This window comes from Podarcis bocagei (genome assembly GCF_964188305.1).
Source record: "Podarcis bocagei genome assembly, chromosome: 11".
Classification (NCBI taxonomy): domain Eukaryota; kingdom Metazoa; phylum Chordata; class Lepidosauria; order Squamata; family Lacertidae; genus Podarcis; species Podarcis bocagei.
The window spans coordinates 23,331,760-23,345,958 of NC_138136.1; the positions used below are offsets into that span (position 1 = coordinate 23,331,760).

The window sequence follows — 14,199 nt, forward strand, 5'->3', positions numbered from 1 at the left end:
TTAGCATAGGCTCTCCAGGGTTTCAGACAGAGAACATTCCCATTCCTGGAATGCTGGGAAGAGAACCTGCTGGGGGTGCCAGGGTTGAACCCGAGACCTTTACATGCAAAGATGATGCTGTGCCACTAAGCTACAACCTTTCCACATAGGCAGCAAGCCTAAGCATGCTCATATTTGAAAGTAAGTGTCCATGAAATCAATGGCACTTACCGTATTTTTTGCTCTATAAGACTCACTTTTTCCCTCCTAAAAAGTAAGGGGAAATGTGTGTGCGTCTTATGGAGCGAATGCAAGGCTGCGCAGCTATCCCAGAAGCCAGAACAGCAAAAGGGACTGCTGCTTTCACTGCACAGTGATCCCTCTTGCTGTTCTGGATTCTGAGATTCAGAAATTTTTTTTCCTTGTTTTCCTCCTCCAAAAACTAGGTGCGTCTTGTGGTCTGGTGCGTCTTATAGAGCGAAAAATACGGTACTTCTTAGCATGTATGGGTAAGGCTCAGGTGACAAATAATCTCTTCTGTAAACTAAAGGCATCAAATACACTCAGTCTACACAGTATTCAAAACACTTTTACGTCTCCTAGGTTTTTAAAGAATTGCTTTCCAAGACGGTTCTGACTCTGCTGAAGAGGTATTTTAAATTGGCTAAGTTTAGAAGATTGACAATCAGAAAGCGCTTTCGTGTTGGACTGCAGCAGAAAAAGTCAAAAAGCATTACAGAATTCCAGGGCCAAACTACCTATGACTGTGGCAGATATTCATTTTTTAAAAAAATTTGCACAATGACTGAGCCTTTCTGTGAGGTGCAGGGTCCTTCTGGCCAATTTCTCTTTGCGTTGGTGAAGGATAAAGCCGAATAGGCACAGTCCTTCCGCCATGCCACAGTGGGGCAGAGCTGCTGAAGATAGGCTCAGTCCTCTTGCTGAAAGCTGACAGCTTTGCTCTTTGCTCTGACAGCTGTTTGTGAGAGTCCAAGAGATGCAGTCTTAACGGTTCTCCAAAAGTACATCTGGTTCCCATTTTGTAGTAAGCAGAATCTTCCGCATGTGGGGCAAGAGTGGTGGGAATACATAGCCTTTGGTGCAAAATCCACAGATACAGCAGGCAAGCCATTTGTTGCAATGTTTCCATGAAATCATAGATTTGTAGAGTTGGGAAGGATCCCAAGGGTCATCTAGTCCAACCCCCTGCAACTGCAACTACAGTACCCCCCCAAATCCCACCCCCATTTTGAAATGATCATGCCTTCCACCCACAAAAAAAGCGAGAGACAAGTAACAATTATCTCTCATTTACATTTAAACGCCTGCCAGCACAGCCCCTATACCACCTTGTATGTCTCAATCCTCTTCCTTGGTCGGAGCGGGGGGCCACAAAAAGAGCCAAATCCTGTCAGAACACGGCCATGACGAAACAGCTGCTTTCCCTGTTTAGGGAAGCTTTTAATGGTTAATTGGTTATTGTATTTTAGTGTTTTGTTGGAAGCCGCCCAGAGTGGCTGGGGAAACCCAGCCAGATGGACGGAGTATAAATTAATAATAATAATAATAATAATAATAATAATAATAATAATAATAATAATAATAATAATAATAATAATAATAATAATAATACCCTCGCAATCCTCCACACCACCCTCGTCCCGCACATGGAAGTGTCTATGGGGAACTCGGAAGTGAGGGTTGCGCGGCCGAGCAGCAGCTCTTGGGGCGAGTGCGCGCGCGCGCGGGGTCAGGGAACCGGAAGTTCCGGCGGTTCCTCTTCCTCCAACGTCCCGGAACCTGCCTTGTTGTGACTGCCGGCCTCAGAGTTTTGCCGGTCTCCTCCTCAGACGCCGCCGCCGCCGTTGCCGCGCTCGGGCGGGCGGAGGCGAGCGATGAAGCCCAGGCAGCGCAGCTGAAGCCGCCGAGGGAGGAAGGTCTTGCTGGGGGCGGCGGCGGCGGCGGCGCCTCCTATATGGGCCACTTTCTCTCGCGGAAGGGAACCAGCCAGACCGCGGATAGGAGCCGCCGCCGCCGCTGCCGCCGCCGACCCCTGAGGGGGAAAGTGCCAGTGCCGCCGCCGCCGCCTCGGGACCGGAGCTGCTTCCTGCGCGGTCCCTGCATGCTCTGCTTCCTGGTGCACAGCGCCAGCCCGCCCGCCGCCGCCGCCACCGAGGAACCGCCGCCGCCTGCTGCTCCTCCGCTTCTCTACGCAGCTCTGAAGGCGCCCGAGGACCGCGCCGCCCGCCGCCTGCTGCGCTTCTCCTGCCGCCGCCTGCTGCTCTCCGGCCTCCTCTTCTCCTCTCCTCCGCCTTCCGCGCGGAGAGCGGGGCCTGCGCTGGAGAGCAGCGAGGCCCCCCCGGAGATGGTGTGCAAGCGCAAGGGCGTCCGGCTGCTCCCCTGCCCGCCCCGAAAGCAGCCCCGCTGCGCCGCCGCCGCCGCCGCCGCCGCCGCCGCCATCCCAGCCACAGGGGCCGGGAGCCCCGCTTCCACGCCGCCGCCGCCCGAGGTTTCTGCCGCCGCTGCTTCTCCTTCGCTGCCCGAGCAGCACCTCTGCCCGCTGCCCTGCCCCTCGGACCGCGCCGGGGGAGGCTCGCCGCCGAAAGACCCCGCCGTCGGCGAGAACGGGGACGATGGGGAAGGGCTGGCGGCGGCGGCGGCTGCGGGCTCCCCGTCTCAGCTGCCCGAGCTGGACGGGAGGGAGAAGGGCGAGGCCCGCGAGCCGGACTGCGAGGAGCCCCCCGAGAACCCCGGGGACTGCTGCCGGGAGCCGCAGCCCCTCTCGCCCGACATCAACCAGCTGCCGCCCTCCATCCTCCTCAAGGTGGGTTTGGTGAGCTGGCAGGTGTCCGGGATGTAGAAGGTTGCCAACGTAGGCTGGGGGCTGCCTGGACACCTGTCGCTGCATCCCTTGCCGCCCCCTCCTCCTGAGTTTCTTGGTTGTGTGTTTTTCCATGTAGAGCTCAAGAGTGCCCATTTCTTAGGTCCTGGTCTCCTGGCGTTTTCCCTTGCAAAGGTGCCCAGGACAACATTATAGGGGTGGCGATACGAGAAGACCTTACCCAATTATAATTTTCGTTTTCTCGTTTTCAGTTTTGGCTGGCAATAGATGGGGATCCTGGAAATTGGTTGCATGCACAAGCGTTTCTGCTAAGTTCATAAGTTTTTACATAAAACACTAGACGCTAATCCAGCTGAAGGTGAAATAGTAATGGTTCTTGATTGAAACAGAGTCCTTTTCTTGACAGAGCTTGGTCTTGGTCACATCATTTAATTCAGAATAGTCACTTCCCCAAGTTATTTGCACATAATGATATAATTAGAATTGGTTCACATGGAAACAGTGCTTAATAGCATTGTTGATAGCTTAATAGCACAAAGAGGCACAATTTGTAGTAATCCTGCCTTTATGAAACAAAACAGTATTATGGGAACACCTGAGTAGTTAAGGTTCAACAACTGGTGTGAGTTCTAGATGAGCCTGCTACACTGGACTGGAGCTGGTGGAATGAGGAAGTCTGAAAAGTTGAGAAAGGGTGATTTCTGACCTGCAGGGTTAAAAAAGTAAAGAAGCAAAGAGTGCTTCCAGGGCACATTCTCAGGATAGCTGAATCTCACACCAGTGCATTAAGCTCTTGAAAAAGCCTATGGAAAGGCTTCATGAGAATAGATAGCTTGGAGCTTTAGAGCAGAGTAATCACTGTATATGGCTTACCGAAGTTAAAATCCTGGTTTGTGGTAGCTTTTTACGAGATATATCCCCAAGAATGGTAAATGGGAGCTAAAGGTGGAAAGGCCCTGTCAGTTATGTCTTGGAGCTGCTTTCAATCTGCTCCTCTCTGCTTTCCCTGCACTGGCTGACAACAGCACAGAATATATTGTGTAAAGGGGTTGGGGATGTTGTGGAAGACTGTTGCCTGACAAGGTGATGTATGTATAAATGCTGAGGAGCCTGTGAGTGTTTCAAGGGCCGTGTCCAAGCCTTCCCTATGCCTCAGGATGAAGTTCACTAATGGACACCCATAACATTGGGGAGAATGACTTTTTCTCTCTCTCTCTCTCTCTCTCACACACACACACAGAGAGAGAGAGAGAGAGAGAGAGAGAGAGAGAAACTGCAACCATCACTCGCACACACACTCCAGAAATGAATTAGGTAGATGGAATCCCCCGCCAAAAAAAAATGCTGCCCAACTTTTCAGTTACAAAGCATGAAATGAGAAAAATGTTGTCTGTGGTCACAGTATTTGTTGGCAAGCCATTTTATGAGGTGTGGGTGGAGTTGCTTCCCCATCAGCTTTCTAGGACAGTTAGTTGCTGACCAGGGCCTTAAGGTTTTCACTCAAGATGTCACTGCATGGGACTGTCAAATTACCTAATATATAGATTGTTCATAGTATCAAGTTGAATGCTTATCACTGTAGACACAGGCAACCCCCCCCCCATTTGCACAGGTGTTGCATTCCTGGTTTCTGTGCATGTTGACGGAGCATGCATAAGCCCGCTCCGTTCTTTGCCACCCAACTCACATTCTGCTCTCTTCTGGGTCCAAAAGGACCCGCAGGTTGGTTATGCGTCAATTGTAAAATTGTCATCACCTCTATTACTTAATGGAAAGTAGAAAATTGGTGGAATAATGAGGAATGCATAGCTGGAGGGAAATCCATTTTCTTTGTTTTAAACAAATATATTTGTCCAAAGCTTATTAGAAGAATGAAAGCCTTGGAAGAATGATAGAAAGGGCATGTCTTTGGAAAGAACTTTGGAAAGAAAGTGATAGAAATGATAGAAAGGGCATGTCTTTGGAAAGAACTTTGGAAAGAAAGGCGTTTCACTTTCTCTTAACTCTTCCTTTTTTCCTTTCATAGATATTTTCCAACTTATCTTTGAACGAGCGATGTCTTTCAGCATCGTTGGTTTGTAAATATTGGCGTGACCTCTGTTTAGATTTCCAGTTTTGGAAGCAATTGGATCTCAGTAGTCGTCAGCAGGTATGAAGGAAGCTACGTTGAAATCTGAATTCTTTTAATCAAATTAAAGCAATTCCTTTGTCTTCCTCTGATAAAAGTGATACCTGTTTCACTTTTCAGCCCATATTTCTTATAGAAAACATAACGAGTTTTGTGAATTCCTTCATTCACAGTGATTGGCTGTCTTAAAAGCCAGTGTTGAACCACACACATGAATATATTAAGTTGCTTTCATTGACTGAATAGATGCATATTTAGTATGATGGTGAATTATATAATGACATGACCTGAATTACATTTTTCATAACCTAAAGAAGCTTAGAGCCTGATTATCTGAAAAAGGATTACGTATCTGTTCCCAGTGCAAGGGAACAACAGTACCTTTGTTGTAGCTGTTGTGGCAGCCTTGGGCAAATCTGATGAGCAGGTGTTTTTTTTTGGGGGGGGGGGAAATCAGGAGGGGCTATTGAGGTGGTATCCATTGGTCAGACATAGTGCTGAAAAAAAATCATTATTTGCAGCAAAAGGCTCCTAAAATTTAAGTTGAGCAGGAATGCATGGAGGCCAAACTTGTCGTGAAAGTACTAACTTGGTTTGGTACAAATGCTGTTGTGAATGTATAGGCTTGTTTTTTTCTTTAAAAATACAGATAAAACTGAGAATATGAATGTTACCTATTCAAATTGTTTTTGACAGGTCACCGATGAGTTACTGGAAAGAATTGCATCAAGAAGCCAGAATATAACGGAAATCAATATTTCAGATTGCCGTAACGTATCGGATACAGGAGTATGTATATTAGCATCTAAATGTCCTGGACTTCTAAGATATACCGCATATAGATGTAAACAGCTGTCTGATACGTCTATAATTGCAGTGGCTTCACAGTGTCCTCAACTGCAGAAAGTACATGTGGGAAACCAGGATCGACTCACTGATGAAGGACTCAAGCAGGTGAACTTTAAATATTGGTGAAAGTATTTTATATATATATAAAATTACATTGTTTTTGAATATTTTAAGCTGCAATTTTATGTCCACTTGGGAGTAGCCCCTACCCAAATTCGGGAACATGTCTAAGAGTATGCTGTTGTTGTCAGAACAAAATGTTTATATTTCCAGTTTACATTGACCTCAAAGGTATACATTAGATGGTATATGATAGTAAAATAAAAGGACAAATCAAGGGCTAAAAGAAGTTGAATTTTCTGTTCTGGGAATCATGGAAGGTACCATGAGGGTCATCTAATCCAACCCCCTACAATGCAGGAATCTCAGCACATGGAAGAACATTTTTAAAAATTGTCTGTACCCACAGTTCTTTAGCTGTGTATCCATAGCTCTTACTGAATACAACCAATGAGCCATAACTAGCTCTAATTGTGCTATGTGCAAACCCCAGTTTTAGAACCCAGAAAACAGGTTTTGGGGGCTTTTTGTCTAGAATAGTGCATGCAAGCTCCATTTTGGGTGTTTTCTGAGCCATCCAAACTTCTGCTGCTGCAGCCACTATTGAATTTACAGACTGCTAGTGACATTATATGTTTATTAGAGATCTGCGAATTTTGCAGGCCATTTTGATTCTAAATGTGAAATTCTTAGCCCTACCACACTGTTTTGAGCTATTTTCAGTGGATTATGGTCTTTTTTGGGGGGGTGGGGTGTCCTACAATATTATACCCTGCCTTTTAGTCATTACTTCCTTGTACCCCCTGTGAAGCTTTTACCTGTTCTAAACAAATTTCCCCATCTCATCAGAATTACTGTGCTTAACATGTCTGAACTTGGCATAACATAGCATCTTAGTGGGTACTTTAGGATATTTTGTTCCCAATGGGCAAGAACATTTCCTGAGCAGCGTTCTTGAGGAACAGATTACTTTAGCCAGTTTCCCCTCCCTCCTGCAGCCCCCTTGTGCCATCTGAACAACTGCTTTAGAAAGTTGAGGGAGCATCCAGAAGAGTGTAGGAGGTGGTGCTGGTTAAATCACTCAGGTAGATCAAAAGTGTTCCATGGACAGAAGGATCTATTCCATGCATGGAGGGTGAAGTTTGGATCCAAGTGAAAAGTTTTATCCTGCCCACCTACCTACTATTTTTTTAAACCTACCAATTAGAAGAAGAAGATACATTCTTAAGTGATGGCTGAATATTTTCCATGTACTTTGCAAATAGTCACAGATTCTGTTCTGGTGAACCAGAGTACCGTATTTTTCGTCCTATAAGGCGCACCGGCCCACAAGACGCACCTCATTTTTTGGGGGGGAAATAAATTTTAAAAAATTATTTCCCCCCCCCCAGCCCTGGCTGCCGCCCCAAGCCTTGCGCTCACCTGCCCGAAGCAGGGGAAGCCCTCCGGAGGGCTCCCCGTGCTTCGGGGTGACAGGCTGCCGCCCCAAGCCTCGCGCACCCGGCGGGACCTCCTGCCGGGCGCGCGAGGCTTGCAGACACTCGCCCAAAGCAAGGGGAGCTCTCCGAAGGGCTCCCCGTGCTTCGGGCAACAGGCTGCCGCCCCAAGCCTCGCGCACCCGGCAGGACCTCCTGCCGGGCGCGCGAGGCTTGCAGACACTCGCCCAAAGCAAGGGGAGCCCTCCGAAGGGCTCCCCGTGCTTCGGGCGACAGGCTGCCGCCCCAAGCCTCGTGCACCCGGCGGGACCTCCTGCCGGGCATGCGAGGCGTGCAGACACTCGCCCGAAGCAAGGGGAGCCCTCTGAAGGGCTCCCCATGCTTCGGGCGACAGGCTGCCGCCCCAAGCCTCGCGCACCCGGCGGGACCTCCTGCCGGGCGCGCCAGGCTTGCAGACACTCGCCCGAAGCAGGGGGAGCCCTCTGGAGGGCTCCCCGTGCTTCGGGCGACAGGCTGCCGCCCCAAGCCTCGCGCACCCGGTGCTTGAGGAGAGATCCGCGAAGCCTGGACGCGCTGAGATCAGCGCGCGCAGGCTTCGGGATGCAGGCAACTCTCCCCAAGCAGCGGGAGCGTTCCCGCTGCTTGCCGAGAGGTCCGCGAAGCCTGGAGAGCGAGAGGGGTCGGTGCGCACCTACCGCTCTCGCTCTCCAGGCTTCAGCGAAAGCCTGCATTCGCCCCATAGGACGCACCCACATTTCCCCTTCATTTTTGGAGGGGAAAAAGTGCGTCTTATAGGGCGAAAAATACGGTATATTAGAAAGAACTATACTATGGTGGAACCTTGGTTTTCGAACTTAATCCGTTCTGCAAGACTGTTCAGCTTTTGAAAAGTTTGGAAATGGAGGATCAATGGGGTGGCTGCAAAGTCAATGGGAAAAAATGACAAATGCGACTCAGAAGCCGTTCGGTTTCCGAATATCATTCGAAAACTAAAGCAGTTACTTCTGGGTTTTCAGCATTCAGGAGCCGAAACGTTCCAAAACGGAGGAGTTCGGGAACCAAGGTTTGACTGTATTTAGCCTTCTTTGTCAAACTGTCACTACTGTTAAAAACAAAGTTGCATTTGCTAGTAATAGTATCCTTGAAATCTAACCGTAAGCCTTCTTTTTTTCTTGATGACTACAGTAACTTTTTAAGTTAGAGACATCTTTACAACTTTTCAGCTTCTACAGGCAAGACTGTTTTATTGATTTGGGTGGTGATAACTGGAATTCTGAGCTTCTGGTGTGCACAATACAATTTATTTCTGGTTATTGATGCATGTTGGATATGGCTAAATATAATAGACCTGTTCTCTTACTTGGACTGCTGAAATCTATACTGTCATTCAATTTCCTATTTTGAGAGCAATGTGGCCTCTTGGCTAATGCATTAGTTAAAATCTGAACTAATTGTTTAGCAATGTAATGCTTGTATATACACCATAGATTGAAGGCAATGTTAGTGTTAAATATTTATGTGTGTGTTAATTTCATTTGCAGCTCGGATCAGAGTGCAGAGAACTGAAAGATATTCATTTTGGGCAGTGTTACAAGATCTCAGATGAAGGAATGATAATCATAGCTAAAGGATGCCTGAAGTTACAGAGAATATACATGCAGGAAAACAAATTAGTAAGTATTTTGTCTTGTGTATTTAAATTAAAAATGCCTACACCCTCTTTTATACTTGCCCACATCCAACATTTTATATGTGTATCTTAACTGATTTTTGAAGGGTTAGAAACCTATGTCCATATTCTGAGAGTGTTAACCTACAATACACATAGTGATTAAAAAGCTAATTCTTAGAATACAGTTCATATTGGTTAATACTTTTCTTTGGGCAAACATGCTACACTTAATTGTGGAATTGGCTTTGCCTTGTGTGATTCAGTAGTTGATAGAGAAGTAATAATGCTAGCTAAGCATTTCTATTCTGTTGGATACAAAATATTCTCTGAATATCTTTGTATACCTTTGCAGTGCCATGTTTAAACTTTACACGGGCTTAGCTTATAAACATGTATGTTTGCATGTGAAGAACCTGCTTTATATGACTACAAGGTGTCATGTTGGCTACCAGATTTGATGAGTTAAAATAAATAGTCTGATTCATGGTGGAATCTACATTAACAGCAAAATGGAACTTCTGCGTAGAATGGCAATATTTCTGCGGATACAACATGCTGGGTACAAACAGATGGCTGTCACAACTGTACCCTGTTAATGAACTTCCTTCTAACTTATATAAGTGTGTATATATATGTGTGTGTGTGTGTGTGTGTGTGTGTGTATCCTTCTAACTTCTAACAGTAGCCGTGTTCAAAACTCCCATTGTTCTAGGCGCATTTTGCGACAGGGAATTTCATTGGCGCAAGCAGTTTCTGAACTCTGGGCACAGTAGTGCACCTAAGATTTCAGTTCAAAACTGCGATGGACTAGGTGGATACAATCCATAGTGCTGTACTTCCCTGACTCAGAGCAATTTTAATCCTACTTAAGAGTAGACCCATTCAAGTTAGTGGACATGATTAACTTGGGCCCATTAATTTCAGTGGGCCTACTCGGAGTAATTTTATTGTGATAATTTTGAAAATATTGACATTAATCAGTCTTAGGTGTGAAACTTGGCACTCTTCAATTAGATGCTTCTTATACAACAGTTGAAACTGGAGAACCAACACTTCCTTATGGCCATCCTAAGCTTCTTTTACTTAAATCTGATGTTTCATTGTTCCTAAGATATTAATTTTGCTGCAACTCCTTTCATGGCAGCCAAGCCTAGGATATGACTATTACATCCCAGCATTCACATTAAAAAAGTGGAAAAATAGGCTGCACTAGAAAACACTTAGATTTCATTCTGATGTAGTTTTCCAAGGAAGTCCCTCAACAGCATTTCAGTGGAAGCTTTTGGATCATGCACTCTTTACAGTGTACTGTAAAGAAAGAATTGGAAGCTGGCAAGCAAAAACACATTTTGTGTTCAAATAATTTACTGTGAGTGAAACTAAAACTTCTGAAGGTGTTTTTGGAAAAAACAAACCATTGCTGAAATACTAGAACAGTTTCCAAAACTCAAAATAATTGTATTAGATCTCCTGTGTATTAGATCTTCATTGCAAGTCAATCAAATGTCTATTACGGAAGTCATAGGAATTTGAATGGTCAATCAGTTTCATGTTTTCTGTGCTGGATAGGCTGCTGATTCCATGTTCTGCTAAGTGATTCGTTTTTTCTGACCTTTTGAAAAGTCTCATAAAGATCACTGTATAGTTGTCAAGGCACTAGATAAGTACATTAAAGTTTCTTTCACTGGTGTATCAAGAATAGGAAACATTGTGACTCATTTCTTTTTCAAAGAAAGAACTAAACTTTCTAAGAAAAATTCAGTATGTTCAGATACCAACTCAAAAGCAGAGCTTTAAAGAGTGACTTCATCAGTTCCTGGCATCTCCAGGTGGTTCTGGGAAATATCCCTTTTGTAAACTCTGAACAGCCACTGTCAATTAATGTAACAACACTAAGCTAGATGGCTTGTTGGAAGTCACAAACCGTAGTTCTTATTTTGCACATAACGAGAAGCTATGATTTACTGTGACTTACTGGTTTGTTTCCCCACACAATGAGGGGAAGAGTAAAGGAGACTTGGTCATTCTAAAGGATACAGATAATAAAAATTCAAGTACAAAAAATGCCTCTTCATGCTCAAGAACTTGGAGGGTCCCAGTTGAGAGTATACATAACCTAAAGAAGTGGTAGCTAAAGTTTTTAGAGCTGTGTGGCATTCAGAGCAGTCCTGTTTGTATCTGTGATTTTGAAATATTGAGCAGTGTATCCAACTTTCTCCAAATAAAGGCGGGCCAAAAAGTGGTGTCTTGGGGCACAAAAATATACGACTGTGATAATTTTCAGATAAAAATAGAAATATAGTACCAGTTAATGGGCTTCTGATTGAATAGTTACATTTTGTTTTCTATTTAATTTATATTTATGTGACAAGAACTCAGTTGTAATTGCAAAGCTGGACTTGGAAGCCAACAGAAAATATGTTGCTTCTCTATGAGCAGCATAAGAACCTATAAAGGCACCACACCTGGTGACTCAAAGCAGACGTTTAGCATTTTTCTGCTAGTAGGTCAGCAACAAAGACTTATTGGACACATACCATGTTTTGTTTGTGCTTGGTGTAGTGTGGTAAAGACTCTGCACGTTTTGTGGCACCTCCCCCCCAAAATAATAATTCTGCAGTCAAATTCTATATGCATAACAACAAACCATGGTTAGTTATGAGACTGAGCTCTGTAAGCTTCCTTTGTTACAGTGAGCTTTCACTTTTGAATATATTGCCAGTAGGAAATTGTAGTTTAGTTAACAAAACATGATTTGATGTTCTGGTTTTGCTAATCCACAGGATAAACCAGAGGTTGACATCCAACACTGTCAGCCTGCTTCCTCAGTGTGGTTTCTCCCTCCTTCCCATTGCAGCCCCCATGCATGCCCCAAAAATCTGTTCCAGAGCCTGGACTGGATATCATTGGATATCACTGAAATTTCCCCCCAGTTTGGAGCATAATGAAGAAACTGCAGTTTATTTAAAAGGGAAGCTTTCAATCTCTTCTGGTGTGTATGTGCATGAGAAAGCACCCAAGACATAACAGCAAATCATAATTTACTGCATGTGAAGACCACCACTGAGTAAATTTAGTTAAATTGCTGCTTCTATGCAAATATATATCCTTGTTTTGAGAGTGAGCGTAGGGACCAAGTACATGCCTGGTTCAGATCTTGCTTCACCCGTAATTTCACCAGCCTGTAGAATGGGGATTGGGAATCTGTGGTCCTTTGGCTGTTGTTGTCCAAATCCCATCAGCTCCAGTGACCAAGGATGATGGGCAAGAGCATCTGGAGGGCCACAGGTTCTTATCCTTGCTTTAGAAAGTAAGCTTCTCTCGTAGGTTCACCACCTCTTCCCTTATGCAGTATGGAAATATATCAGCCTAGCTTTGATGATTGATGTAAAGATTAGAGAGAACTCATTGCCATTCTTGTATTCTACTGTGCACATAGTGACCCTTTTTTGCCTTTGGTCATTCACTGTACTGGCTTTCTGCTTCTCCCTGGCACCGCTGTGTTCAGTGATGGAATATTTTTTTCCTGAACTGTGCTTGCAGTATAGAAATGTGTGCGTATGTAATAAAAATGCAATAGCTTCATGCTGACATGTCATGAAGGCTCTCAGGTTTTTCAGCCTGGAGCATGCCATAGTCTCATTGCCACAAAACAATTCTTTGTACCCAGTTCCTCAGAATACTCTTTACACACAATGATTTATCAGTTCGTTTCAGGCCTAAGGGCACTCTACTTCAGCAGCATCCTACAGCCAAGTCAACGTGCATCAGAGGCTGTTAGAGGCATGTTAGCAGAGTAGCTAGGCAGTTTTGATTAATAAAGAGTGCAATGAATATCTAGAATGCAGTTCTATATCTTTATACCTCTGTTAAGGGGGAAAAACATTCAGAAATGCACCATAAAACACATGTGCCTAGAATCTTAGCATGTAAGAAGAAATGTGGGATTTGAAATCTTAAAATTTTGCTTACTCTTGTATTTCGTTCCTTGCTTCTTTTATTTATTCTATTTTATGGTTGGTATCACTGTGAGTTAAACCACTGTGTCATTTGGATGGCGGTTCGAATCCCTGCGACGGGGTGAGCTCCCATTGTCCAGTCCCAGCTCCTGGCAACCTAGCAGTTTGAAAGCACACAGTGCAAGTAGATAAATAGGTTGGCGGGAAGGTAAACGGTGTTTCCGTGTGCTGCTCTGGTTTCACCAGAAGCAGCGTAGTCATGCTGGCCACATGACCTGGAAAAGCTGTCTGCGGAAGCAGACAAACGCCGGCTCCCTCGGCCTGTAAAGCGAGATGAGCGACGCAACTCCAGAGTCGTTCATGACTGGACTTAATTGTCAGGGGTCCCTTTACCTTTACCTTTATGGTTGGTATCAAATACTGTCCATGTGTGAGTAGAATGGACTTTTGCTTGTACAACACAGTTTCACTTTCTCTTTCTACTTCACATTCTGAAAATCTACTCTGGAGGGTTGGGGACCATCATGAGAAGATCTTGGGGTGGGACTCCCAAGGAGGAGAAGAAAGTAAAGTCTATTGTGAGTGGAAGTCTGCTCATGCAATGTTGTATTTGCTCTATATCCTGGCCTTCTTTCTGAGAGCGGTAACTGTTGCTTTTTTACTATTGTATTATGTACTTTGGGTCTATGGACCGCAATAAAGCTCTGTGTGTGTGATGTTTATAGTTTTACCTCTTATTTTTTATCCCCACAGTAACCCGGTGTTGTAAGTTAGGCTGGGAAGTTGTAACTGGCCCAAGGCCACCTAGTGAGTTTTATGCCCAAGCGAGGATTTGAATGAGTCTCTTCTGCCCTTGACACCACTCTCTCCTATTCAGGTCTGACACTTCAGCTGAAGCTTGTCAAACCTGCAGCTGTGACAGTGTTAACAGCCGAAAATTTTAGCCATTTTGTTACTCATTCTTCTTCACTTAAAGTTAAGTGGTTTTACATTACTTAAGCAGTTATGCTATTGGGCAGTACACCAGGTAAACACAAGGTAAAAAGTATATACCTGCACACATCATTTTATTTGTATCCCCCCTTTCCATACATAGTTAAAACCATGCTCAAGGCAGCTTACAACATAAAAAACAAGCTGATAACCATTTTAGCTATCCTGAGGCATGATCAGCCTGAGTAGTTCCGCTATTGTTCAGAGTGAACTTCTTCCTCTTTTTTTTGGTGGAACATTATGGGTTACTATAGACACTATTTAATATATTATCCAGTACA

General features: G+C 44.8%; 1 protein-coding gene across 1 annotated transcript in view; it reads left to right on the forward strand.

Annotated features, from left to right (window-relative positions):
* Window positions 1-1,754: 1,754 nt before the first annotated feature.
* FBXL17 (F-box and leucine rich repeat protein 17) overlaps window positions 1,755-14,199 on the forward strand; it is a 146,803-nt gene continuing 134,358 nt past the window's right edge. The window contains exons 1-4 of the mRNA XM_081213702.1: window positions 1,755-2,803; window positions 4,848-4,970; window positions 5,646-5,903; window positions 8,836-8,967. Coding sequence (XP_081069828.1) covers window positions 1,955-2,803; window positions 4,848-4,970; window positions 5,646-5,903; window positions 8,836-8,967 — 1,362 coding nt within the window. The 5' untranslated portion in view covers window positions 1,755-1,954. The remainder of the gene's footprint in view (window positions 2,804-4,847; window positions 4,971-5,645; window positions 5,904-8,835; window positions 8,968-14,199) is intronic.